The sequence below is a fragment of the Aulostomus chinensis genome, chromosome 20, assembly GCF_037954235.1.
Source record: "Aulostomus chinensis isolate RoL2024-O1b breed Wild chromosome 20, RoL_Achi_v1.0, whole genome shotgun sequence".
In the NCBI taxonomy this organism is placed as follows: Eukaryota; Metazoa; Chordata; class Actinopteri; order Syngnathiformes; family Aulostomidae; genus Aulostomus; species Aulostomus chinensis.
In genome coordinates this window covers 3072521-3096640 of record NC_141339.1, presented here as the reverse complement: position 1 = coordinate 3096640, position 24120 = coordinate 3072521, and the positions used below count along the sequence as shown (strand labels likewise).

At 47.0% G+C, this 24120-nt stretch overlaps 2 protein-coding genes across 2 annotated transcripts; both read right to left on the bottom strand.

Moving 5' to 3' along the window:
• Positions 1 to 404: 404 nt before the first annotated feature.
• On the bottom strand, positions 405 to 4832 carry LOC147242218 (eukaryotic translation initiation factor 4 gamma 1-like). The gene is made up of 12 exons (XM_086189392.1): positions 4384 to 4832; positions 4107 to 4247; positions 3770 to 4006; positions 3530 to 3634; positions 2745 to 3416; positions 2286 to 2306; positions 1994 to 2204; positions 1774 to 1865; positions 1562 to 1648; positions 1382 to 1463; positions 1134 to 1274; positions 405 to 924 (listed from the first exon to the last, which is right to left on the bottom strand). Exons 1-12 carry the CDS (start codon positions 4780 to 4782, stop codon positions 707 to 709), a joined length of 2406 nt encoding a protein of 801 aa, XP_086045518.1. The 5' UTR covers positions 4783 to 4832; the 3' UTR covers positions 405 to 706.
• Positions 4833 to 9339: 4507 nt separating this feature from the next.
• On the bottom strand, positions 9340 to 20870 carry stmn4 (stathmin-like 4). Its single transcript, XM_086189894.1, has 6 exons — positions 20778 to 20870; positions 15345 to 15398; positions 14954 to 15049; positions 14634 to 14839; positions 12235 to 12426; positions 9340 to 9627 (listed from the first exon to the last, which is right to left on the bottom strand). Exons 2-6 carry the CDS (start codon positions 15355 to 15357, stop codon positions 9568 to 9570), a joined length of 567 nt encoding a protein of 188 aa, XP_086046020.1. The 5' UTR covers positions 15358 to 15398; positions 20778 to 20870; the 3' UTR covers positions 9340 to 9567.
• Positions 20871 to 24120: the final 3250 nt, after the last annotated feature.

The following is a 24120-nucleotide window of genomic DNA, read 5'->3' as shown; positions in this document are numbered from 1 at the left end:
AGTTTGTTTTAGGGGAATTCATTTCCACTGGAATCTCTCATATGTAAGATAAATGCAGGTTACAGCTTGATTGCAAAAAACATGATAAATTCCAAACCTATTCTTCTTTCTATGCTTAAAAATGGAATACAGCAGGAAACCACAAAAAATAGATGCTCAATCGGCCAAATCTGTCTCAAAATGGTGGACTCAGTGTGTGTTTTGGCTTGAAATCAGTCTCTGTGCAGCTGGATGTGGCAGTTTTCAAGTGAGCCACAAACGCTGATTTGAATGGTCCCTCATGTCTGAAGACCCGGCTGGAGCACGGGGTCTTTCTGTGTGGAGTCTCCATGTTCTCCCTGTGCCTGCGTGGATGAGGACAGAGTCTCTGGTGTCAGCCTGATGATGCACTTTGAGGCGTCCATCATCAGGAGCTGCTGGATGATGAACTCATGAACTCAGACAATACAAACCATGAGTATTAATTCTTCATTTTAGTTCATTTCTTTTATTTTGTAAAATTGAAAATCAAAACACAACTCACAACCATTGGTCTTCATTTCTCATGAATTTAATTTTCACAGGGAATTAAAGAAATCAATTAACACAAACAATTCCCTTAACCCCCTCCCCCAAATGAAACTAAAAAAATCAGCAAAGGTTGAGAGAACAGAAGTGTCAGCAGAGAGGCGCCACTGCCTCAACACCAAAGTGCTGGTGGTTGAGGTCAGTGGTTCCTGCCTCTCTGCCAAAAGGGTCCACGTCTGCACGCTGGAAGGAACTCCTGAGGGTCTTCCTTGCCGAGCCAGGAGAAAAAGAGAGAGACGGATTCCAGCGCTTGGACTTTGCTTTGGTCCGCGTCCTTCCTGGCTTCCCACCTGAGGAAGACCCTGTTGTTGATGACGTCCTCATCGTACAGGACGTCGAAGATTTTGAGCAGGAGCACTGAGGGGACAGAAGAAGAAGAAGGTGTCACCATGGAAAATCAAGTTTCATCATGAATCTGTGGCGAATGAGTTGATGAGTAACATCTCTGAACCACTTTGAAGAAAGAAAGTAACGTAAAGTTTTCATGCTGAAGAGCCTCCCAGGAGCTCACTGAATACTGGAGAGTGAAGTCTGATTTTGGAGCCGTAACTGAGAGCAGCACTCACTGTTGGGATGATGCATCTCCTCCATCAGGTCCTGGAGGGCGTAGACGGCCTGGAGCTGCTTCTGTCCATCGCCCAGGTACGTCTGGAGCAGAGCAACTCTCCCCTTGAGCCGCTCCGTGTCCAGCCTGTAGGGGTCCTCGCCTAGAATGATGAAATGAAGACTTGTGAAAACTGGTGTAAAACTACACTAAAAGTGCAGTCAAGAACCAGACGTCTTGTCCCTTCCTGCTGTCACAGGTCCTACGTACCGACGATGGACGACCTGCACACTGAGGTCATCAAAGTAGTGACAAACTGCTTTGAAGCAGTTTGCTCCTCATCCAGGTTTGCCTGAAAAACAGTGAAGGAGAATCCAAATTCAACAACAGTGACCAGGAGGGTCCAGATCAACGGGTCCTGTCACTCCAGGAAGCTAAAGGATCACGCACCTCCAGCCAGTCCCTGATGCGCCGGTCACTGGCGTTGTCCTGAAGCAGCCCGTCCAGCTGCTGCCTCAGCTCTCCCGTGGTCAGCTTCTGAAATATGATCAAATACTCCTCAGTAACTCGTCATCTTTTCAAACAGGAAACATGCGGTTTCTGTCAGATGTAAAGTAACAAGAGAAGAAACTGTAACACTGAACCCCAGACAGCCTGCTGACCTGTCGAGTGACGCGCTTTGTCTCGTCTCCACGCTTCAGAGGCCCGGTATCACCAGCTGACGGGCCACCACGACCACAGGACTCCTGCTTGACTGGAGGAAAACCATGAGAATTCAGGGTTAAAGTTCATCCCTTTATGGTCCTGAATCCTATTTTGATTCAAATCATCATTAAAAAAGACAAACATTCGTCCACAGCTGCTTTAGCTGAGGGTTCATACCTGGGACATCTGAGCGAGGACGTGCGTCCCTGTTGGCTGTGATCAGGTCACGCGCCGGCACGTTTCGGACCCGGGTGTCTCTCCCGCTCTGGTGAGGCTCCCGTGTCTCCCTGCAGTCATCGCGGTCCCGCCAGTTGGACCGATCAGGACCCCTGGCCTTACTCCAGCGGCCCCACGTAGCTTTGGCCCCTGGACGGTCCTCGGCTGCAGGCTACAAAGAAAATACAAGATTTCAAGTTACAACCGTAAAGTTTGGCCACCAAGATTTCACTGAAAAAGATTTGGACTTCACCTTTGTGTTCCTCCATGGGGCCTCAGTGTGAGCCCTGGGGGGGAGGGGCACTGCCTCTGTCCTCTCTCTGCGAAGTTGTTTGTGCTGGTGAGGCCCATCAGCACCTGAGCCATTGCCCCCAATGGCGCCTCCTTGCATTCTGATCTTCTGCGGCGCCTTTGACGGGGCATCCGTGTGAGGCCTCGGGGGTAGGGGCACTGCCTCTGTCTTCCCACAACGATGGCGCCAGGCAGGCTCATCAGCTCCTGGGCATTCGCCCCCAATGGCTCTTCCTTGCCTTTTGACTTCCTGCAGTTCCTTAAATGGGGCATTGGTTTGAGCCCTGGGGGGGAGGGGCACTGCTTCTGTCCTCGGCCTACGTGGTTGGTCCTGCTGGGTAGACTCATCATCACGAGGTCCATCGCCCCCAATGGCGCCTCCTCCTCCTCTTCCAAGCTCCCGCGTTACCTTTAAAGGGGCCTCAGTGTGAGGCCTCGGGGGGAGGGGCACTGCCTCTGTCCTCTCTCTGCGAGGTCGGTCTTGCTGGGCAGGCTCATTCGAACGAGGTCCATCGCCCCCAATGGCTCCCCCTCCTCTTCTTCTGAACTCCTGGGGTTCCTTTAAAGGGGCCTCATTGTGATGCCTCGGGGGGAGGGGCACTGCCTCTGTCCTCCCACAATGATGGCGCCAGGTAGGCTCATCAGCTCCTGGGCCATGGCCCCCAATGGCTCCTCCACGCCTTTCAACCTCCTGTGGCACCTTTAATGGGGCATCGGTTTGAGCCCTGGTGGAGACGGGCACTGCCTCTGTCCTCTTTTTGCGAAGTTGCTGTTGCTGGTGAGGCCCATCAGCACCTGGGCCATTGCCCCCAATGGCGCCTCCTTGCATTCTGATGTCCTGCAGCGCCTTTAATGGGGCATCGGTTTGATTCCTGGGGGGGAGGGGCACTGCATCTGTCCTCTCAATGTGAGGTCGGTTGTGCCGGATAGGCCCGTGAGAAAGAGAGCCATGGCCCCCAATGGCTCCTCCTCGTCCAACCTCCTTCTGCGGCTGGAACCTCGAATGTTCCCGCTGCTTCTCCAGTGCAGCCTCCTGACGGATTTCTTGGATTCTCTTCGGGCCCTGCACCTCCTGTCGAGGAATCCACTGGTTCTGTGGCACAGAGAGGAAGGATTATTCAAACAATGTGAGTTCCAACATTTGTTGTTGTACATCACAACGTCTCACGCATTAGCATGGGTTGTTTGACACCAGTGATTGTCTACCTTTCTTAAGTCCAGCACATCTTGGACCAGGAATTGTATCCTGCAAGATGTCCTGTTTTCCTGGATGATGGCGTGCATTCTGATGAATAATTCATCCATCTTGGCCTGGGACACATAAAAATAGACACGTTTTCTTTATGGTTTTTCAACAGAAACCGTCAGTCCTAGAAAAAGTTCAGAGCAGTTCATCTTCCATCATATCAGGAACTTCCATTGGTAGGAGAGTTCCTGGTTTCATACCTTGGCACGCACCACATCCATGTCCTTCCCTGCTGTGGTGAGGAGTTTACAGACACCCTCAAGGGAGTCTTCACCTCCGTTGTCCAGCAGCTTCACCAAACAATTATAAATAATTGAGGCATTCAGCAGCTTCTTTGTGAAAAGCTCCCCGATGAACTTGACGTTCCCTAAGGAGCGCCGCTTGGCTTTGCTGCGGTCCTCCTCAAGCTCCATCATGAGGAGCTCCCGCTGCTCCACCTGAGGACAGACACAAGTGGGCGTTAGGGGTCAAATGATCAGGTAGGACTCAGAAGGACGTGGCTGGGACGATAACAGGAGGAAATAAAAGGATTCTTACATCATGAACAGCCTCCAGCTCTTTCTGTCTGGTGATGAAGACTTCCTCTTCATTCTTCTCAAATTCCGCCTGGCAGCAGCGGATCACCAGCTGACGGAAGGTGACGACCTCCGTCCCTCCGTCTGAGGTGGGCACCTTCAACTGAGAGGAAGAAGCCTTGATTACATAACTCAGTTCATACCATCATCTTAATGACATGACAGTCGCTGACCAGGTTCAAAAGAAAGTGAGTAAACAAAACAAGGATGAAAGATTCAGAAAGCGGCGCGTCTCTTACCTCAGCCAGACGACGGCACAGGTCAGCGTAGGTGGAGGAGAAGTGCTGCTCTGAGACGGCCTTCTCAAAGACCAGTTGAGCAGCTGCCTTCAGGGTCTCCTCGGTCTTCATCTCCAGCTCCAGGACTTCCTTGGTGAGGCTCTCAAACCTCTCTGGGGTGAGCTTGTTCAGGATGAAGCGCAGGTATCCCAGTAGCTCACGGTGCCGGTCCATGTCAGGGTTGGCACCAGAGGCCCTCTTCATGGAGGGCTTCCAGGCACTGGCAGCCTGGTTCAGCTGCACATCATCGGTGGAGGATCCACCAGTGACCGGCCTCCTGGGCTCAGTCCGCCGATCCCTTGGAGACCGGGGCTCAGCTGTGTTGGTCCGCCGACGGTAATCACGGCTGGGAAAAGCCATCTCGACCTGGTGAACCTGAGTCGATGCTGCGGTGCTGTGGTGACGTTTGTTCAGCGTTGAACCAAAGGTGGGATGAAGAACGTGCGTCACCTCCTCATACAGTCCTGACATCAAAGATCACAGGAGGAGCCAAACAACAAAGATCACAGCTGGTGATGTGGTCATGTGTCATAATGAGATGCTGCAGTCATCATACCGCTAGAAGGGGCGGGGCTTAGTCTGTGACGTTGGTTCAGATCCACGAGGGACAAGACACAAATAGCACCACCTGCTGGATGACTGTGAAAAGTACAACTACAAACTTGTACTCAACCAAACGTCATGGAAACTTGTGTTCAACTCAAAACAGAAGTTTATTTCTATATTCTCTATATTCTAGTGCGTTAATCATCTCATGTTATTGATTCTACACATCATTTCATAGAGTTACCAAATACAATCATAAAATAAATAAAATTAATTTAAGCCCCTCATCAGTGACCGGGTCATCCAGGGTTCATTCACATTTGTACTGGAACGTTTTCATAAGTTTCTGATGACTTGAGGAATATTTTAATCAGCATTCCCTCTCTGACATGTCTGTTTACACAGGAAACAGAAACAGAGGAATCCACATCAGATGTCTCCTGCTTGTGATTCAGCAGCACTTGGTTTGGAAAAATGTGCTTCATCGATGGAACAAAGGTTTTGCTCATATTTCTTCTCCCTCAAAGCAAACCCAGCTTGATGTTCCAGGCTTTGCCAGACACTGGTGGTTTTTAGGTTTCTTTGGTGACTGATTGAAACTGAACTCTGGCTCATCTTAACCACGTGGCCTCTGGTTTGACATGTGTAAAAGAAAACCTGAACAATCAATTACCCATCAACAGGCATGTAAAATAAAATATGAAAAAACTGTTGGAAATCAATGAAATGTACATCATAAAATAAATCATTTATAGTAAAATGTTTACTCACACGCATTGATACAAATCAACAGGTTGAACGGGCACCCAGTGGTTGTCTGTCTCTATGTGTTGGTCCTGCCATGGACTGGTGACCCATCCAGGGTGAACCCCGCCTCTCACCTGAAGGCTGCTGGAATAGGCTCCACCCCGCACCACCCTTAGCAGGATAAGAGGGAAAAAATGGATGGGCGGATGGATGGATGGACAGACGGACGGGTGGATGGATGGACTTGCAGAAGCAGTTGTGGAGTGTAAGTGAAATATTTCACGTTTCATGCCATGTTCAGAAACTGAAACGGTGGAAAAATATTTGGAATGTTTTTGACTTTGTTGAGGAGAAACGTCTTCCTGCAACCGTTAGCAGCACTTCAGATCAATACTTTTAAAATGAATGTCCTCCTATGTGGACAGCATTTTTCTCAGAAACTGCATGATGTAAAAAGATAACTCTTTGTTTTACAATCATCAGGCCCCAATCAGCCCAAACAGCAAAGAGAAATTAAAAATTCAAGTGCTGTGGTCTTAGGAGGTTAGGAATGAGGCTTAAAATTCCCTTCAGGTGATTCTAAGTTGTGACTTGATAGTTTTGTTACATCTGTCTGAGCCTCAGGTAACAGGAAGCTGTAAAACCTGTAAAAAATCCAGTTGTCTTCTCCTCTGATGATGAAGCTCGCTGCTGACGACACAGCCCACCATTGCAGGATCATCAATACTCGCGTAAATCCATGATAAAGACCAGGCCTTCAGCATCGAACTGTACCTGCACGGTGACACCTAGTGGCCGAACAGGTGACACAACAAGCACTTTGCTTGTGAGCTCCACAAACGACAGGAAACAGAGGAGAATGCATTTTTAAACTATCAGGAAGACTGAAAGCCTGAAGATGGCGCTAAAGCACCAAAGGTTTTTCTCCCAGCCCATTACAGCTGACAAATATTATTTTGTGATAAGATGAGGTTTAGTGAATCTACTTGAGGTGGTAAGGAGTCTGTCTATGTATATATATATATATATATATATATATATATATATATATATATATATATATATATATATATATATACACACACACACATACATATGTATATACACGTATATATACATATATGTATATATGTACGTATATATGTACGTATATATGTGTATATATGTATATATACACATATATACATATATGTATATATGTACGTATATATGTGTATATATGTGTATATATGTATATATACACATATATACATATATGTATATACATATATGTATATATATGTACGTATATGTGTATATATGTATATATACATATATATGTATATATATATTTGTATATATGTGTAAATAATAAAAATTGGCATGTCATGACTTTTTCTGGCTCCCAAATGACCAGAATTACTTTGAGTTTTCCAGGTGCCAGAAAGTCAAGACACTGACAGAATGTGACTCGTAAAGGTTTTTGTTCAACTGATACAACAAAACGACACACCAAACTTTCAACACAGACCAAACTAGTGGAGGAAACTCATGTCAGATATCCAGGATATTAATGCTCACAAGTCTCTCCACTCATGACGAGTTCACGTGTCAGAGTTTCTGGCGTTCACTCGTTAAAATGCCCAAGTCTTTCAGAGTCACTGGGTCATTCTGGGGGGCGGCATGCCTGGGAGGTGGAGTGGTCGTCTAGCAACCAAAGGGTTGCTGGTTCGGTCCTCACTTCCCCCGGTGACCATGTCGAAGTGTTCTTGAGCAAGAGACTGAACCCTAAGTGCTCCTGATGGCCCTGCAATGGACTCGTTGGGATAGGCTCCACCCCCCATGACCCTTAACGGATAAGCAGTCTAGAAAATGGACGGATGGATGGATGGACGTGTGGATGGAAGGGTGGATGGACGTGTGGATGGATGGAAGGGTGGATGGACGTGTGGATGGATGGATGGAAGGGTGGATGGACGTGTGGATGGAAGGGTGGATGGACGTGTGGATGGATGGATGGAAGGGTGGATGGACGTGTGGAGGGATGGAGGGATGGATGGATGGAAGGGTGGATGGACGTGTGGATGGATGGATGGAAGGGTGGATGGACGTGTGGATGGATGGATGGAAGGGTGGATGGACGTGTGGATGGATGGATGGAAGGGTGGATGGACGTGTGGATGGATGGATGGAAGGGTGGATGGACGTGTGGAGGGATGGATGGAAGGGTGGATGGACGTGTGGAGGGATGGATGATGGATGGAAGGGTGGATGGACGTGTGGATGGATGGAAGGGTGGATGGACATGTGGATGGATGGAAGGGTGGATGGACGTGTGGAGGGATGGAGGGATGGATGGATGGAAGGGTGGATGGACGTGTGGATGGATGGATGGAAGGGTGGATGGACGTGTGGAGGGATGGATGGAAGGGTGGATGGACGTGTGGAGGGATGGAGGGATGGATGGATGGAAGGGTGGATGGACGTGTGGATGGATGGATGGAAGGGTGGACGGACATGTGGAGGGATGGATGGAAGGGTGGATGGACGTGTGGAGGGATGGATGATGGATGGAAGGGTGGATGGACGTGTGGATGGATGGAAGGGTGGATGGACATGTGGATGGATGGAAGGGTGGATGGACATGTGGGTGGATGGACAGTTTATTCTAGATGACATCAGAAAGTGAGCTAGTTCAGGTGGAAGGAAGGCGACTCGTAATGTTGTGTTTAATCGATGACAAAATGATGAACTAATGCAGCTGTCGGTCTGACAAATGTCTGAAGGCATGAAATCAGGAGAGCCAATCAGAGTGAGTTCCATCAAGCTGTTTTTACTGACCATGCCAAACAGAGACAATCAATCCAGCCTTGAAGATATACAGCGACACACAGTTACAGCAAGTACAAACCCCATGTTACCGCTCCCAAATTACAGTGCAAACATTTTCAATCAAGTCAGTATGACTCAACAACTCGAGCAAATTTCTTCTTCAGTTTAAATCTGCGTGGAAATCATAAACAGTAACACATGCCAAAGCAAAGTCAGGCCGCTGGTTAGCCACAAAGCCTCCTGAAGAACCAAATCCAACCAGATTCTGAACCACGTCGCCGCTGGAACAGATGTTTATATTGAATCTCTGTTCCCCGCTCGTCATGTATGCAAATGTGCTTTTGAGTTGTGCTTCATGAACTAAGAGTGCCGCCGGTGCTCTACGTCGAGGAGACTCACTGCAATGTTCCTGCTCTACAGCTGATGAGATCCTGCACTTACAAGCTTCTTCTCCCCTGAGGAAACCAATGGGAGATGTTTCAAATATCGAGAGAGATTCACCGAGTTGAGCAAGCAGACTGAGTTACCAACAAAACAAAAAAAAAACACTTGTGATGACTTTAAAATAGCCTGTGAATTTATAAAGTATCAACAACAGCAATAAAATGTAGAGCAGTGTCCTCTGATGATGCTAACCTATCATTAGCTAATGCTAAGATATCCTTGGCTGCGGTCATTTCCTGCTAACAGAATTGGAAATTTGTGTTCCACTCTCAGGTTGATGCAGTGCTCAGTCCTCCAGCCACGGCTGCGCTGCTCCAAAATTTGAAATGTTTGTATAGATGCCCCCCCCCACACCCCACCTGCTTTCATTAGAAAAAAAGGTGAATATTTATTTTTGAATTTGAACATCAAGAGTTGGCTAAACTTTGTACAGCTTTTTCAGGCATACATCAATATGAAAACTCCCCTTTTTCTCTTTGTTCGAGTTGCTTTTTGAGTTCTTTTTTTTCCTTTCTGCACTGTTTTGATTTTGAACATCTCATCATCGGCGCCGCTGCTCCGCTCCCTCCCTCCCTCGCTCGCTCCCCCGTCGCTCGTCTACCGGCAGGCTTCCTCCTTCAGCTCCTTGTTCTTCCTCACCTCCTCGGCGTGCTTGTCCTGACAAACACACAGAAACACAGTAACATCAGAGCCATTTGCATTCATACAAGCCACTGAAAGAGAAAGATGAAAACTAAAAACTCTTTTCCACCTCGTGTGACGTTCACAACCACGGATCAGGCTTACAGGCAGGCAGATCATTCTAAAGTCTGTCTCACGTGGCGCTGAAACGAAGCTGGTGAGCCAGCAACCGTCCGCTCTGGTCAGTGCAGAGAAACTGGATGATGTGGAAGTCTTAAGGTTTCTAAGAAATCTCTACAATCATCAGTTCCGTCAAGGTGTCTTCATAGACGACCTGCCAGTCGGTGAAGGCTAACATGCACCTCAGTGACTTCCTGCTATACAACATGGTCACAGACACCATTAAGCTCTTCATAACCCATCAGGTTGTCCCGGTTCCACTGGGACCACAAAGCGTTTTAGTTCTCACTTCCTGTTTTATTCTGAAATTCCTTCCCTCCTGAGTCTTTGTTTGGGTTTTACTTCCTGTCTGTTTCTGTCTGTTATAATGCCTTTACAAACAAAACCAACGTGTTTGTACGATCAGATGAACCAACTCACAGCGCTGTAGTTTGCATGCCAGGCTGCTAGATGGCGGTGTCACTCAGTGATGACACCCGTAGGAGAAAACCCTTCAGGCGTTCCTCTGTATTAACAACACCATATTAATATAAATATTAATAAACTCTCAAGGGACAGCAACACAAACCATCCCGCCATGATTGTTACTGTTGGCCTCCTCACGCGCGGCTTTTTGACTGGAAACATCACATGGCCGTCGAGGGCTGTGATGTCACCTCTCTGTTTTTCGGCTTGGGTTCTGGAACAGAACCTAAATCAGCCACGTGAACCAGGCAGACTGGGTAGAGCTGAGCTGAACCAGTCCTGCTTCGGCGGCGGCGGCGGCGGCGTTTGGACTGGGGAGCCTTTTCATTTTCATCGCTGCAGCATCAATAATAGCATTTCAGACATCAGCGGTTATCAGATTTTGTGGATGGGTTTTCTGGATGTCCTCCAGATGGAATTCAACAACTGTGCCGCTTCCTCCATATTTATATTGACGCTTCAGCGTTGATAGATGCTCCGTCCTCCATAAATAAATAAATTAGCCTAGCATAGCATAAATACTAGAGTCTTAAGGTCAAAATACACATGAAACCACTCCAGCTCACTAACTTACACGCTGTGGGATTTCACTGGCGTGTCGGAGCAGCTGACTGATTTGTAACCCCTGGCAACGACAACATCAATCTAGAAGCTTTAAGAGGCTTTTTATGAACTGTAAGGTTTGATTTAGAAATGATTGAATAAATTGGGGGCGGCACGGTGGAGCAGTGGTCCTCACTGTGGCCCCCCAGCAAGAACGTTCCAGATTTGATTCCTGGTCTTTCTGTGTGAGTGTCCATGTTCTCCCTGTTCCTGCATGGGTTCTCTCTGGTACTCCAGCTTCCTCCCACAGTCCAAAGACACCAATAGGGGACCAGGTTAATCCAGACTCTAAATTGACCGTTTAGTGACTGATTAGTTTCCAAGAATGTTTCCAATCTTCATTAAATCCTGCCGAGCACACGTCACATGGGGGCGCTGTGTTCTACAGGTGTTTCAGGGCGAGATTTTGCGCGGCGTTCCGCTGTTGTTCATGCTGCCCATTTTACTCAGACAATGCAGGAAAAGAATGTGACACAAAAAAAAGAGAGACAAATTACATCTGATGAGTAAATAAAAGTCTGTCCACAGAATAAAACCTGAATGAAACAGACGTGTAATTCCTCTGTAAAAAATAAATAAAACAAAGTCACTTATAAGCTGATCAAACGGATGAGTTTGCTTTAGCTGCATCAGCTCCACTGTCGCTGATACACTGATTCTGATGAGCCTTTTATTCCTTGGACAAGTGTAGTGTACTGACAGCCTGTCTGACGCTACATCAGCACAATCACAGATTTTCTAAAGGAAGTCTGCAGGAGACAAGCGGCGCTTCAGTTTTTGATGTCAGCGCGGGGAAGTCGCTGAGTCACAGGGCTGCTCTGTTCATGGGGAACTTCTCTGATCGTGTTTTTCATCTCTGACACCTCAGATGAAGCAGAGAACCTTCAGAAGTGCGATGTTTTCATCATCTCTGGTCCTGAGACGTCATGGCAGCTGATAAACAAACAAACAGTCCCTCCAAGCACAGCTGCAAACACGCCACCACTGCACCGCTGCGCTCAGATATTCTGCTAATCGGTGACAAAGCTGATTTTAGTGCTGACTCGTTGTCACTGGTGCAGCCCCCCCCCCCCGACCTGCAGGCAGCTGGGTCACATTGCAGTCGTGCCTGGTGCATTTCTGCCATAAAAATTGGATCAAATTGCACCATGAAGAATCCTGACATGTGATGGCACCACGAACCATCCAAAAACACCACCTTCTGTTCAAAAAATGACCCTGAAATGCTGCTCAAATCATTCTAGAGGCTCCACTGACGACAGTTCTACTGGTTTCCAGTTTGGAGTATTAAGGTCGCTGGTCTTTGGTGTGCTTGGGTGGATTTCTATGTTTTCATGAAGACTTTTAGAAAATCTGATAAGCTTGCTATCAAGATATCGCTAGCAAGGACAGTACCTTCTCCTGCAGCCTCTCCAGCATGGCAGCCAGCAAGGCCTCCCTGTTCTCCTTGTTGGCCTCCATCTTCTGCTCCAGCTTCTCCTTGGCGTTCTTGATGAAGTTGTTGTTCTCCTCGAAAGCCTTCTGGATCACCTCGCGCTCGTGCTCCCTCTTTTCTGCCAGGTGCTTCAGCAGCTCCGCCTCCTGGCACTAGATGGAATCCACAAAATAATGAGAACAGAAATGAGCTTGGAGGCCACTGGCGTGACAGGAGTGCCAGCAAGCCACCTCCACTGGAACCTTATTTTCCAACAGTGAATCATGAATGCATTCTCTAAAACTATAAAACATATTCACTTTTGGCCGTTTTGTCAACTTGGTTGACCTTGAGATGCCATGTTTCCTCTGCCAACGGCTCCTCAGCTCAACAGGCAACTGTTTTTACCAACAACACTGTCGGCGACCAGCTGGGGAACATCGAGGAACATTCAGCACTTACAGAAACACACATATTTTACCCTAGACTTTTCTCCTGACACCCAAATGTTCTTTTACCCTGGAATTTCGAGACTATTTAAAAAAATATATATTTCCGCTGTTATTATTGTCTCTCAGGTGTGTGGTACCGTTGACAGTGTGGAGCAACACCTCAGAAAACAGTAATTTACTGGTAAAAGTTTGTCTTGTGCAGTAAAGAACACACAGCAGCTCATAAACAAACAGCTGAAAAGTGCGTTGGCAGGAACGCTCCGCTGCGGGTCACGTTCTCAGAACGGGCTCAGCTAGAATTTCTCTCTTCTCACCTTTCATCTCTTCTTCCTCACCCTCCCTTCACAGTCAGTAACACACATTGTGTGTGTGTGTGTGTGTGTGTGTGTGTGTGTGTGTGTGGGTGTCCTTGTGTGATCATTTGAGCTTTCATGTCCCTCCTCTTTCATCTCCTCTCCTCCCTTCCTTTGGCTCCCTCCCTGTTTCCTCTCATCCGCGTCTTCCTTTTTTTTTTTTTTGCTCCATAAATCTTCCAGCACACAAAGAGCACTTGTCAGATGTTTGACGTTGCCTGAATGAGTTAGAATCACTTGATGCTGAGGTCACATTTGAGGGTTCAGATCTCTGTCCAGCTGGGTCTGATGTCCACGTCACAGAACATTCCAGGGGTGGAATGGAACAAGGTAGACTTATGTACATGTGGTCCTGTTCCGAGTATTTCTTATTCATGTTACTTCTATTTACCCGCTTCTTTTATTTGACACTCGCTGCTGCAAAACATTACACAACTAACATCAAAAAGGTGAATATTTACCCTTCAAAAGTTGTCTCATGGAGCTTTAATATAGACATTGACTTTTGACTGAGGTATGCTAACATTCCCACCCACTACCATTCATTGTGCTAGGCTAACTAGCAATCAGCAGGCCTCTGAGGGTCTCAGCGACCTGACGTAGCACACAGGAGAGTGTCGGTCTTCTTGTCTGGCTCTGGGGTTCAGGTGCTCAAACACAGCCATACACAGATAATAACGATGCTAAAAAGCTAGGATACAATACTCGTTTGCAACAGTCTTCCTCACCTGTTCCAGGTGACTCTCCAACTACACTCACTCAACCGCAAATCCCCTCACTGGCAGCCTTAGCTGTTGTGCCTACAAACGTTAGCTGGGCTGTGTAGCCAGCATCAACAGGCTAATTTAACACGCAAATTGCTACAAAGCCTTTGTGACTAGTTTTAGTTGAAAAAAGCAAAAGCAAAAATCCTGTTTGGGAGTATTTTGCATACAAGGCAAACAACAAGGGGATGTCAATAAGTTGTCATACAAATAATACTACAAACAGGTGTCAGCAAAGTGCGGTAGTACATCTTGAACCTAAATTTAGCAAGAGCCAAGCCTGTTAAGCTAGTAGCTACTGGTTAGTCATAAAACAGCTGCCAACATCATCAGTCCAGCGTCAATTTATCAACTCGACACAGTTATTTGTCTGGACAGTGTTGCATCCCACATCCAAGCTAAGAAAGTATTTGATCAGTAACCAAATATGTTGCCAGGTCACCAGAAGCTGGGCGGAGCAGCTGTGTGTGGAGCGGATCCCCGTGCACACTGAGGAGACTCAGGGCTTCCAGCAACCCCCTCAACGACTGCACCACCTCAGACAGTTCTGCTGTCTCCATGTCATTGTTTGCATTGTTCATATCGTTAATGAAAGTAACTTTTTGTGCTTCTTGTTTTTCTTCACTGTTCATTACGGTGGCATTGAGTATTTACTTGTGTGATTACCAGCACTGAGCTGGAACCTCCAGTGTTATGCCAGCCTTCCTGCGGGGACGATGGTAACTGAGAGTCGGAGTGTCCCTTTAAAGTGCATTCAGCTGTTACCTCTGTGTCAGTTCCTCTTGTGAGGGAGTGTTTTGTACGCGGTTACCTTCCGCCTCTCCTCGGCAGCCTCCAGCTTCTTCTGGATCTCCTCCAGTGATGGGTCTCGGCGCTGTGGCATGGCGGTGTTGAGCTCTGGCACTCCGTCAAAGGAAGGGGGCTTCAGAATGACCTCGAAAGCCTGGCCTGATGCCCGCTTGTTCAGCTCAATGACCTCCACGTCTTTGATGACGCACCAACCGAGGTCCACTGCATCTGTGTGGCATCATGGCAACTGTTACACACCTATGTCCTACTCTCCCAGAATGTCTCGTGCCCTCTGTCTGTGAGGGACATCTTCCTACAAGGCTGCCAAATGTTTTACTTTACCTTCTGCCTTGTATGTTGGTTTGTCTGCAGTCTGAGGGTTCAGGCAGGCGCAAAACAGAGACACCAGGGGGAGCTCTTTGACCTTCTCTTTGTAGGCTGAGGACACACACACACACACACACACACACACACACACACACACGAGTTGTCATGCTTGACATTGTGTTGACCCACAATGAATGGTGAATAAGCATCCAGGGACTGATGCTGTAATTCTCCTTTCCAGTGTCACTGTGTTATTAGAATGACAACATACAGGCTTCAGACGTCTTTGCTCTCTGCCTCCTGCTGGTGTCGTTATCAGTACACAAAGGGAGGATGGAGACTGTTAGCTGTGTGTGTGTGCGAGTGTGTGTGTGTGTGTGTGTGTCTCTGCTGCATCTGCATTTACCTGCCAGAGTCATCTTCTCACTGCGTATGTAACTTTCCAACGATCCCTCTCAGGCTGGTGAGACACAGAGAGGAGGGAGTAAATGAAGCAGATTGAAAGGTCACATAATGAAGTATAAAAAAAAAAAACCCTAACAAGCTAGAAAAACCGCAGAGCAGTTGTGTAAGCTCCTCCCATTGAGGTTTTAACTCCACCAATGAGAGAAGAGATTGGTCTGCGGGTAAAACACGAGAGCACATGAGCGCTCCTCGGCCAAGCGTCTGTCCATTTCAATAGAGACAAGGAAATCAAGACACACACACACACACACACACACACACACACACACACACACACACACACACACACACACACACACACACACATCAAATATGAAACATTTAAACTGAAACTAATTGCCTGATATGCTGAATCAAATCACGAGCTCAGAGGTGCTAGCTGGTGGATTCTGTTAGCAGTGCTAGCTGCATGTTAAAGAAGATGGACGTCACTCTCTCTGTACTACCCCCTGCTAGTTAGCTTAGCACAGTGAGTTGTCGAGACTGGGCAGGTTTGCGCACCTCCGACTCTCAGGTTCAGAGTCCTAGCAGCTACCCGCCTCATCCTCTCTTGTTAAGTGGGCCATGATTCGTAGCAGCAGTCGCTCATCTAGTCCTCAACAGATGTTTTTGTTGGCCACAGTTTGGAGACGCTGCGTCAATGCCGAGACAGGAAAATAGTTCCGGAGAAGCTGCCTATTAAAATTATAATATCTCTAAATTTTGAATAGTTATTTTATGTTAAAAATACACGAAATACACAACTAGAGTTTGATTACTCCTGACAGGTGTGCTAGACAGCCCATTCACTGCCATTTACTGCACGAACCTAACGAGGGAGGGTCTCAGCTCCCTAATGGAGCACAGAGGAGAGCTCTGGACGACAAGATCAGGGACGATGGACGATAAGCTCATTCCCCCAAAACCTGATAAAACCTGACCACAGATGTAAGAGTGGGATCAGTCTCTCATCTAAAAGTCAAAAGCCCATGTTTTCCAAGACGTTTGGACAACGGCCCCTTAAAAGTGTGACGCCTGCGGAGAACAGGCAAGAACCGTCTGAGTTTGTGTTCTTGTCCGCGCTGTGACTCAGAACTGTGAGCTGATGACTTTAAGCTTCCAATTATCCAACGGTGTCCAGTATCATCTTGTAAGACATTGAAATTGAAATGAAACAAACACCTAAAGTTAAGTTCAACCACAAACAGGTTCCTATTTTCAGCTTCTGAAAATGGTTTGAGTTTGTCAAGAAAGAAGCTGGAAAGCAGAGCCAAAGATTTGAAATGTGTGAAGTATTTTAGATTTTTTTCTGTAGACTGATTTTAATCAGGTGGGAGAAAAAAAAAATCAACAAAAGAGTGAAAGTAGCGGTAGCCAGCCTCAGGCAGCAAGGTGTGCCACGGCTGGGATACTTTGACTGACCTTGGCATGGTGACAAATTACCTCGTTAAGGACGTAACTCTTTGACTTGCTATTATTTCCAACATTGATTAAAACAGGAATACACACCTGATCCTGCAGGCGTTCATGGAATAACCATCAAAGTGACCTCGAACTCTTGACTCTGTTTTACCAAGTCAAAGTTCTCTAAGCGGCAGTTCAGGTTGTTGTCGGTTTTTTTTCTTTTAATTTTAGAAAACTTTATTTTATCGTTTATTCACCAACAGCAGCTTCTTGAAAAGCAGCTGGGGGAGAAGCGTCCAAACGGATAGGGTGGGGTCGGGTGCAGGAACTGCAAAACGCCCTGGTGGAGATCAAACCCTGGTTGTTTGGGTTAAAGTTCTGTCACCGTGTCCGATGTTCGCTGGCACCAACCACAGCAGCCAGTAAGTCCATATAAAAAAAGAAGCTAAAGCACAGTTGATGGTGCAAATCATTGAGTGCGATCAACTTAACGTTCAAATGAATAAATAAATAAATGAGCCGATTCTGTTTCCACATTCATTGATTGGATATGAAAGCACCCGTTCGCCTCAGTTCCTGATCCTTTTGTCAAGTTCAAGGCGAATTACACCGGCCCCAGTTGTTCCACGATCATCGTTTCCAGAAGCTGATCAGGTCATAATTTAGCCTCAGAGATTAACATCACGACATCATGATGGGTTTTTACTCTCTCAGCTTTTATATTAAGAATGGAAAAAATACTGCAAGTCATTCCATCAGCGATGCTGCTTTTGTACCTGGCGAATAAACTCAGAACAATAATATAACAGTCAAAGACATGAAGCAGCTCAAGTTACGAAGTTACTGGTTCATACGTTTTGGTCTGCTATGACGAGGGCTGTTAATCGATTACAGAAATTAATCTAATTACTGCCGTGACTGTGATTCATCAATCACATGAATTGTTTGCATCAACTTTGGCCGTGACAAACGTTTCAGATACTTAGAGTCAAGCAGATTTAACTCTGTGTGAATAACTAAACAGGTACACTTTAGAAATCAAAATCTTGTTATGATTTCCAGTAGACTCCAGGCAGCTGAGGCGGGCTGCTGCCCCCTACTGGTTGCTCATACCTCCGGGGGAAAACGGCCTGATTAGTTGTTTTCATTTTTTAATGTGTTAATTCTTCTGTAATTTATGAAGTAAAAATAGTCATTTGTCTTGCCAGTTTTGTTACATTATCAGCTCTTATTCCATCAAGATTTGAAACAACTTTTCACAGCGTTGGCAGTTATCAGGTTAATGGTAGCGCCCTTTTACTGGCACATTTTGGTCACTTATTACATCATCAATTATTACTCCATCAATTGGAAAAAATATTGTTAAAAGTGAATACGGTTTCACTGTAAGAAATGAAAAATGATTCCCTGACAGTTCTCGCATCATTGACGGCAACATTTTCATGCGTGCAGTAATGGAAGAATCCGTCACCTGATGCAAAACAAGTTGTTATGCTATTGATTGATGCATTTTGATGAGTGGTTTTTGATCAGATATAATTACATCACTCAGGACTGAACAAATATAGAGAGTTACTGATGGATATTGGATTATTTCACGTTACGTGACTGACGACTTGATTTCTACCTGGCCGAGAGCCCACAACCTGATGCAGTAACCTACATTACTGACAGGTGATATTAGCTCACCCAACAGCCTGGCCCCCAAATAACCAACGCTGTCCTCAGACCCCCCCCCCCCCCCCCTTCCGTCTCCTCCTGTCTGTCTGTCAGAAGGTCCCATCAATGCTGGACAGCTGACTGCTACCGTTAATCTGTCACTCTCATCCAGTGTGTTCAAACCATTTTCCACCAGAACGACACCTCTGACAAGATCTGTAATGCTCGCTAATGACCCCCCCCCCCATTACAATGGAGTCTTCCTTCTCTCGTGTTCAACCTCTCCGTGTGTCAATCATCTTGATGGTTTTGGCCTTTACAGACGGGAGAAGTTGGGGAGGAAATGAGTGAAGAATCTACTGAACGAGAACATCAAGACATGAGAATCTGTGTCCCGCGCAGCTTGCTGACCTTTTCACAGCTCGGTGCTCCCACTAATTAGGTTTGCCTTCCTTCTGAGAACACGAACGCTTTCATCATCATCATCATCATCATCATCATCATCATCATCATCATCGAGACACAACAGAAGAATCGGAGAGGAGCTGAACTTCATGAAACAGTTTCCACTGCAGGGTTTCTGGTGGGGCCTACTTTCATGAAACATCTGTGATGGGATGTGTCTGCCTCTCCTTCATCCTGTGAGCCGAGGCTTCACACGTCTGATCATCTGAACGGCGCGCGGTGGGTCGTTCTAACACGATGCGTTCAGCTTTAATGTCAGCCAAAGACACGTCAATCAATCAGCGTCAGCTCCAGGGAGTGAGGCCAGCGCTAAACAGGCAAGATGAAATGGCTGACACGGATCCTACTGACACACACACACACACACACACACACACACACACACACACACACACACACACACACACACACACACACACACACACACACACTCTACTCCAGGAGATTTTGTCCCTCATCTCTTCTGATTGAAATATCTCTGAGCTGCAGTAACGCATCATGGCGTCCGACTCCTACTGGGTAAACTCTCTTTGGTCACTCGTCACGTCGGATCAGGCCGACTGGGTTTCTGCTCGTTCTGTGCCTGTTGTTCTGCTGTAAAGGTCTGGATAAATCCTGCGATGTGCTGCTGGGCCAGCTACAGTCTCGCAGCACCTGGCTCAGCGGTGCCGGCGGCTGGGTTTGAACTTGGACGTTTCCTGTGACCCTGAACTGCACAGAGCAGGAATTAGAAAGGCAGAGGTATTTTCTTTTGACGACTTTGTTTCCATGGACACGGTATTGGATGCACCACTTATTTATGCACAGGCTACTTATTTACATAGCACGAGTACGTTGCCTGTTGTTTGTGGGGCGTGGCCATGGGTTTGCATGATGATGTCACAAAGCATCAAAGCTCTCCGTCTGTCATCTTGAATCACAACTGCCACCTCACCCATTCTGACTTTCTATCTTGGAACCATCACAAAACCATCCAATCACAATGTGACCTGACTGGAAAAAGCAAAAAACTTTTGGCAACGGACGGTCGGTCACATGACGGTGGTCGCTGGTACACCAAGCGTTCTCCAACGGTCAAGGAAATGCCTCTGACAGAGAGTTCTTGTTTTAGCGCATTTGTGCACGTATCATTGTACACGCTCTGACATTCAGGTTTCTCAACTGCAAAAAGTTCCCGTGTACGTCTGCAGGCACTCATGTGAGCCCTCTGATATTTGTATGAGACACTTTAAGGGTCAAAGTAATGGCCGCTTTGCTTTTTAAAAAAAAATTATTTATTATTGCAACACCTACATGCAGACAGTGATGAACCAAGCGATTATAAAGCAACGACAAGCTGTCCAAAGCCAATAAAAAAAGATAAATTGGATTTTTTTTAATCAATAATCCATAAATCTTGTTTTGTCTTTTACATCCATTTCATTTATTCATTGGTATTCCTACACACACACACACACACACACACACACCCGGGTTTCTGTGCTAGGAAAGGACGTAATTCAGGCAAGACGCCCCTGATCTTGTCAGTTACACCCCATCTTGATACATAACCACACTCACACATCTCCCTACACACACACACGCACACACACACACACACACACACACACACACGCTCTCTCTCGACTTCCTAGAGGCAGAAACAAAGCTGCATCTGCATGAATAGCAGATCAATAATAAATGACAGCGAAGACTTTCTGGGGACACTCAGTTCTCTCTCTCCCTCTTTCTCATCCGCAACATCACCATCCTCACCCTCACCTCCATTGCTCAAAAACACACACGTCTTCACTTAATAAGACTTCAAAATGTATATATGTGTGCGTGTGTGTGCGTGTGCGTTATGATGCAAGTGCGGCAGACTTACCCCCCGTCTGTCGTCTCTGCTGCTGCTGATGGACCACTGACTATAGTTTCCCCCGTCTGGCTGCACGGATACAGGCGCTGGGCAACAGCATCAGCAACAGCATCAATGCTGCCTCCATGACATCACCATGGAGACATCTGATTGGTCAGAGTCTCTGCCAGCATCCAGGCCTCACAGCCAATGCGAGCAAAGAGGAACGATGGGGGGGAGGGCCGTCAAGTCTTTTTGTTGTACTGCAGGGTGGGTGGTGGAATCAGTTTTATTACGGGAGTGTGTGTGTGTGTGTGCATGCGTGCGCGGAGCATGTTACGTGCGGAGCTGCAGAAGTTGAGTGGAGCAGTGTGGGAAATTGGTGAAGACTGGGAGTGTGTGTCTCAGCAGGGGGCCCAGCCAGGAAGCACGCAGGATGCTAAATTATTTAGGACTTCCATATTACTACTTCACATGTGCTTACACTCCCATCATCTGTCCTTTGTTTGAATACTTTAAAAGAGTCCTGCTGCAAAGCTTCAGTTTTTGCCTGTTTTCATATTTTTTGACGGCAGGCTAGCAGGGAGCGTCCCATCAACACTGGCACGTTGTAACGACATCCTGCTTTATTCCAGTGCTTGAAGAATGCGCATCATTTCCAAAATCATTACTAAAGTCAGACATTTGCTCGGTAGCACTCTGGGGATATCGTTGGGATGCTGTTGCATGATTGCAACATTCCATTATCTGTTGAAAACAAAATTCTCCGAATGCAGCAGATTAAACACATATTTGTGTGTGTGTGTGTGTGTAAATATTAAATGTAGGGAAATCTGTCAAAATGATGAACAACCTTATTGAATCAATGCTTTAATCAGATGTTAGCAGGACGGCCGATGTTGCGTGTGTCACAGTTCTAATTGTGCCAGCTGAAAATGATGAGTCATGTTGGGGGAATAAATGATTCTGAATGCAAATTATGACAACTTTCTTTAAAAATAAAGCTTTGTAAAGTTGCCCTTCACTCATCGCAGCTGAAATTATAACAACTCTAAACTATTACTTCTTTTTACCAACTTCACATGAAATATTAACACACACACACACGCACGCACGCACACACACACACACACACACACACACACACACACAGTAGCCACAACTGTGTGCTGCCGCTACTTCTTTGGGTCGTCACCATGAACGAAACAATTCAGGGGAAATTCTTCAGGACTCAAAGGCGGCCTGAGGAGGTTTTCGTGCTTCAGGTCGACCTCTGTCACACAGTGGAGGAGCAGCTGCAACGCAGCGTCTCCATGATGTTGCTTTTCTTTGTCCCACAGTTCACGCCGGACATTTCTGGTGCTCCAGGGAGGCGGCTGGTTTCAGTGGACACCAGGATAAAAGGTCTTTCAGCTCTCATTGCTCATCTGGGCGATAACTGAGCTAACATGATGTGTAAGTGAGCAAGACGCTCATCAAAAACGCCTCTGACTCACACAAGATATTGACAGAAAATGGCGGGGCGCCTCCCTGACTGTGCTGGTGGGTCTTCTGACTCCTTTGGGATGACAGATGCTTGACTCTCGCTGCTCTCCTAGCTCCCCTCCGTCCGCAATCCACAAGGATGAGGGGCGATGCTGCTGGTGAGGAATGCGTCACTGATGTGACACTGATATGAAGGACACATAAGAAGAGATGCTGCTTCTGTGACATGAAAGAAAGAAAGCACCTCTGGAGGGTGGAGGAAAGAGGCTGAGGACAGGCAGAGGTGGAAGTCACCGCCCTTTGATGTTGTATTGAGCTCACACAACCAGCATGATGTCACCATGAGATCAAAGAGCCTTACAACACCGGCGAGGGGGGGGGGGTAAGAGAGAGAGAGACACACACACACACACGAGGTCATACTAGGGTGTGTCCTCCCTCTCCTCTCCAGCCTCGCTGCTGACAGTAACTGCACATGTGACACTAGACAGCGTACACATCCTGGAAATGAGACCACAACGGTGAGGGAGAGGGAAAATTGAGAGGGAAGAAGGGAGGGGGAGAGGGGGAGGGGGGTGAGCAGGAAGAGGACCAAATAAGATCAAACAGATTGTTTCAGTGATTCTGGGAGAACACGGATAAGAGGGTGGGACCGCAGGGAAGATGTGGAGGGAAGACCAAGAGAGACAGGGAAGCGCTCAGGAAACACCCATGGGGGGGGGGGGGGGGGGGGGCAGCACTCATGGGAGCTGAAGGAGGAGACTGGGGTGAGGAGTCAAATCAGGTCCCTCTGTTCCTGGAACCTGCCGCCAAACACCGAGGCCAGACACTCAGCCAGATCTCCTCCGTTACACTTCAGGAACATGGATGAAGGCGAGCTGAGGTTCTTTAAATCGACGACAGATGCAAGCAAAGAAGAAAAGCCCTTGACAGCATGCAAAAATAAAGTTGCATCTTCAAAGCACACACACACACACACACACACACACACACACACACACACACACAGCAAACCCTCTTTTACAGTAGCTTAGCAGCAGCAGAGCCTCCTGATCTGAAGTCTGACATCATCTCTGTGTCTCAGGATGAGATCATGCAGCCCTCCTGGTCCGTGTGTTAGGACGTGGTTTCCTCACGTTGTGGGGACATGATGCTGCACCACTCGTCCTGCTGGTTACAGGAAACAAGTGTGATTTTTACTTCTCCAGGAACCAAAGAAATTGATTTTCTTTTCTTTTTGTATCTTAAGTGTCAGTTGTTGAGTGTGCATTAGTGCGGCTGCTCCGCGCCCACCCACCCACCGTCACTCGCACAAATACACAGACGGCTAAATGAAGGGGCCGAGACGAGAAAGACACAAGAGACACGTGTAAAGAGACAAGATCAAGTGTGAGAAATAACCAGCCACTGAAAGACAGACAAGCAGGCGGAGCCCAGGGGACTGAGACAGGTCAGCTGCCACGAACCGCCCAGGGGTGAGGGGAGCCAGGAATATCTCACGTTGTGGGGACATAAAAGGTCGTTAGGAGGATAACAATGTGTGTGTGTGTATATGTGTCTATGGGTAGGCGTGTGTTTGGGTGTGTGTATATCTGTGTGTGTGTATATCTGTGTGTATGGATAGGTGTGTGTGTGTGTGTGTGCGTGTATCTGTGTATGGGTAGGCGTGTGTTTGGGTGTGTATAGATAGGTGTGTGTATATCTGTGTGTGCGTGTATCTGTGTGTATGGATAGGTGTGTGTTTGGGTGTGTATAGATAGGTGTGTGTATATCTGTGTGTGCGTGTATCTGTGTGTATGGATAGGTGTGTGTTTGGGTGTGTATAGATAGGAGTGTGTATATCTGTGTGTGTGTATCTGTGTGTATGGGTAGGTGTGTGTGTGTGTAT

Bases quoted from the DNA above. Each gene is read 5' to 3' on its own strand.
- LOC147242218 (XM_086189392.1), bottom strand. From the start codon at position 4,782: ATGGCTTTTCCCAGCCGTGATTACCGTCGGCGGACCAACACAGCTGAG. The intron at 3,635-3,769 runs GTATGAAACCAG...TATGTGTCCCAG, and splicing joins TGGATGTGGTGCGTGCCAAG to GCCAAGATGGATGAATTATT. The intron at 1,649-1,773 runs GTCAGCAGGCTG...ATCATATTTCAG, and splicing joins CAAAGCGCGTCACTCGACAG to AAGCTGACCACGGGAGAGCT.
- stmn4 (XM_086189894.1), bottom strand. The intron at 14,840-14,953 runs GTAAAGTAAAAC...GATGCCACACAG, and splicing joins ACCAACATACAAGGCAGAAG to ATGCAGTGGACCTCGGTTGG. The intron at 9,628-12,234 runs GTACTGTCCTTG...TGTGTTTGTCAG, and splicing joins TGGAGAGGCTGCAGGAGAAG to GACAAGCACGCCGAGGAGGT.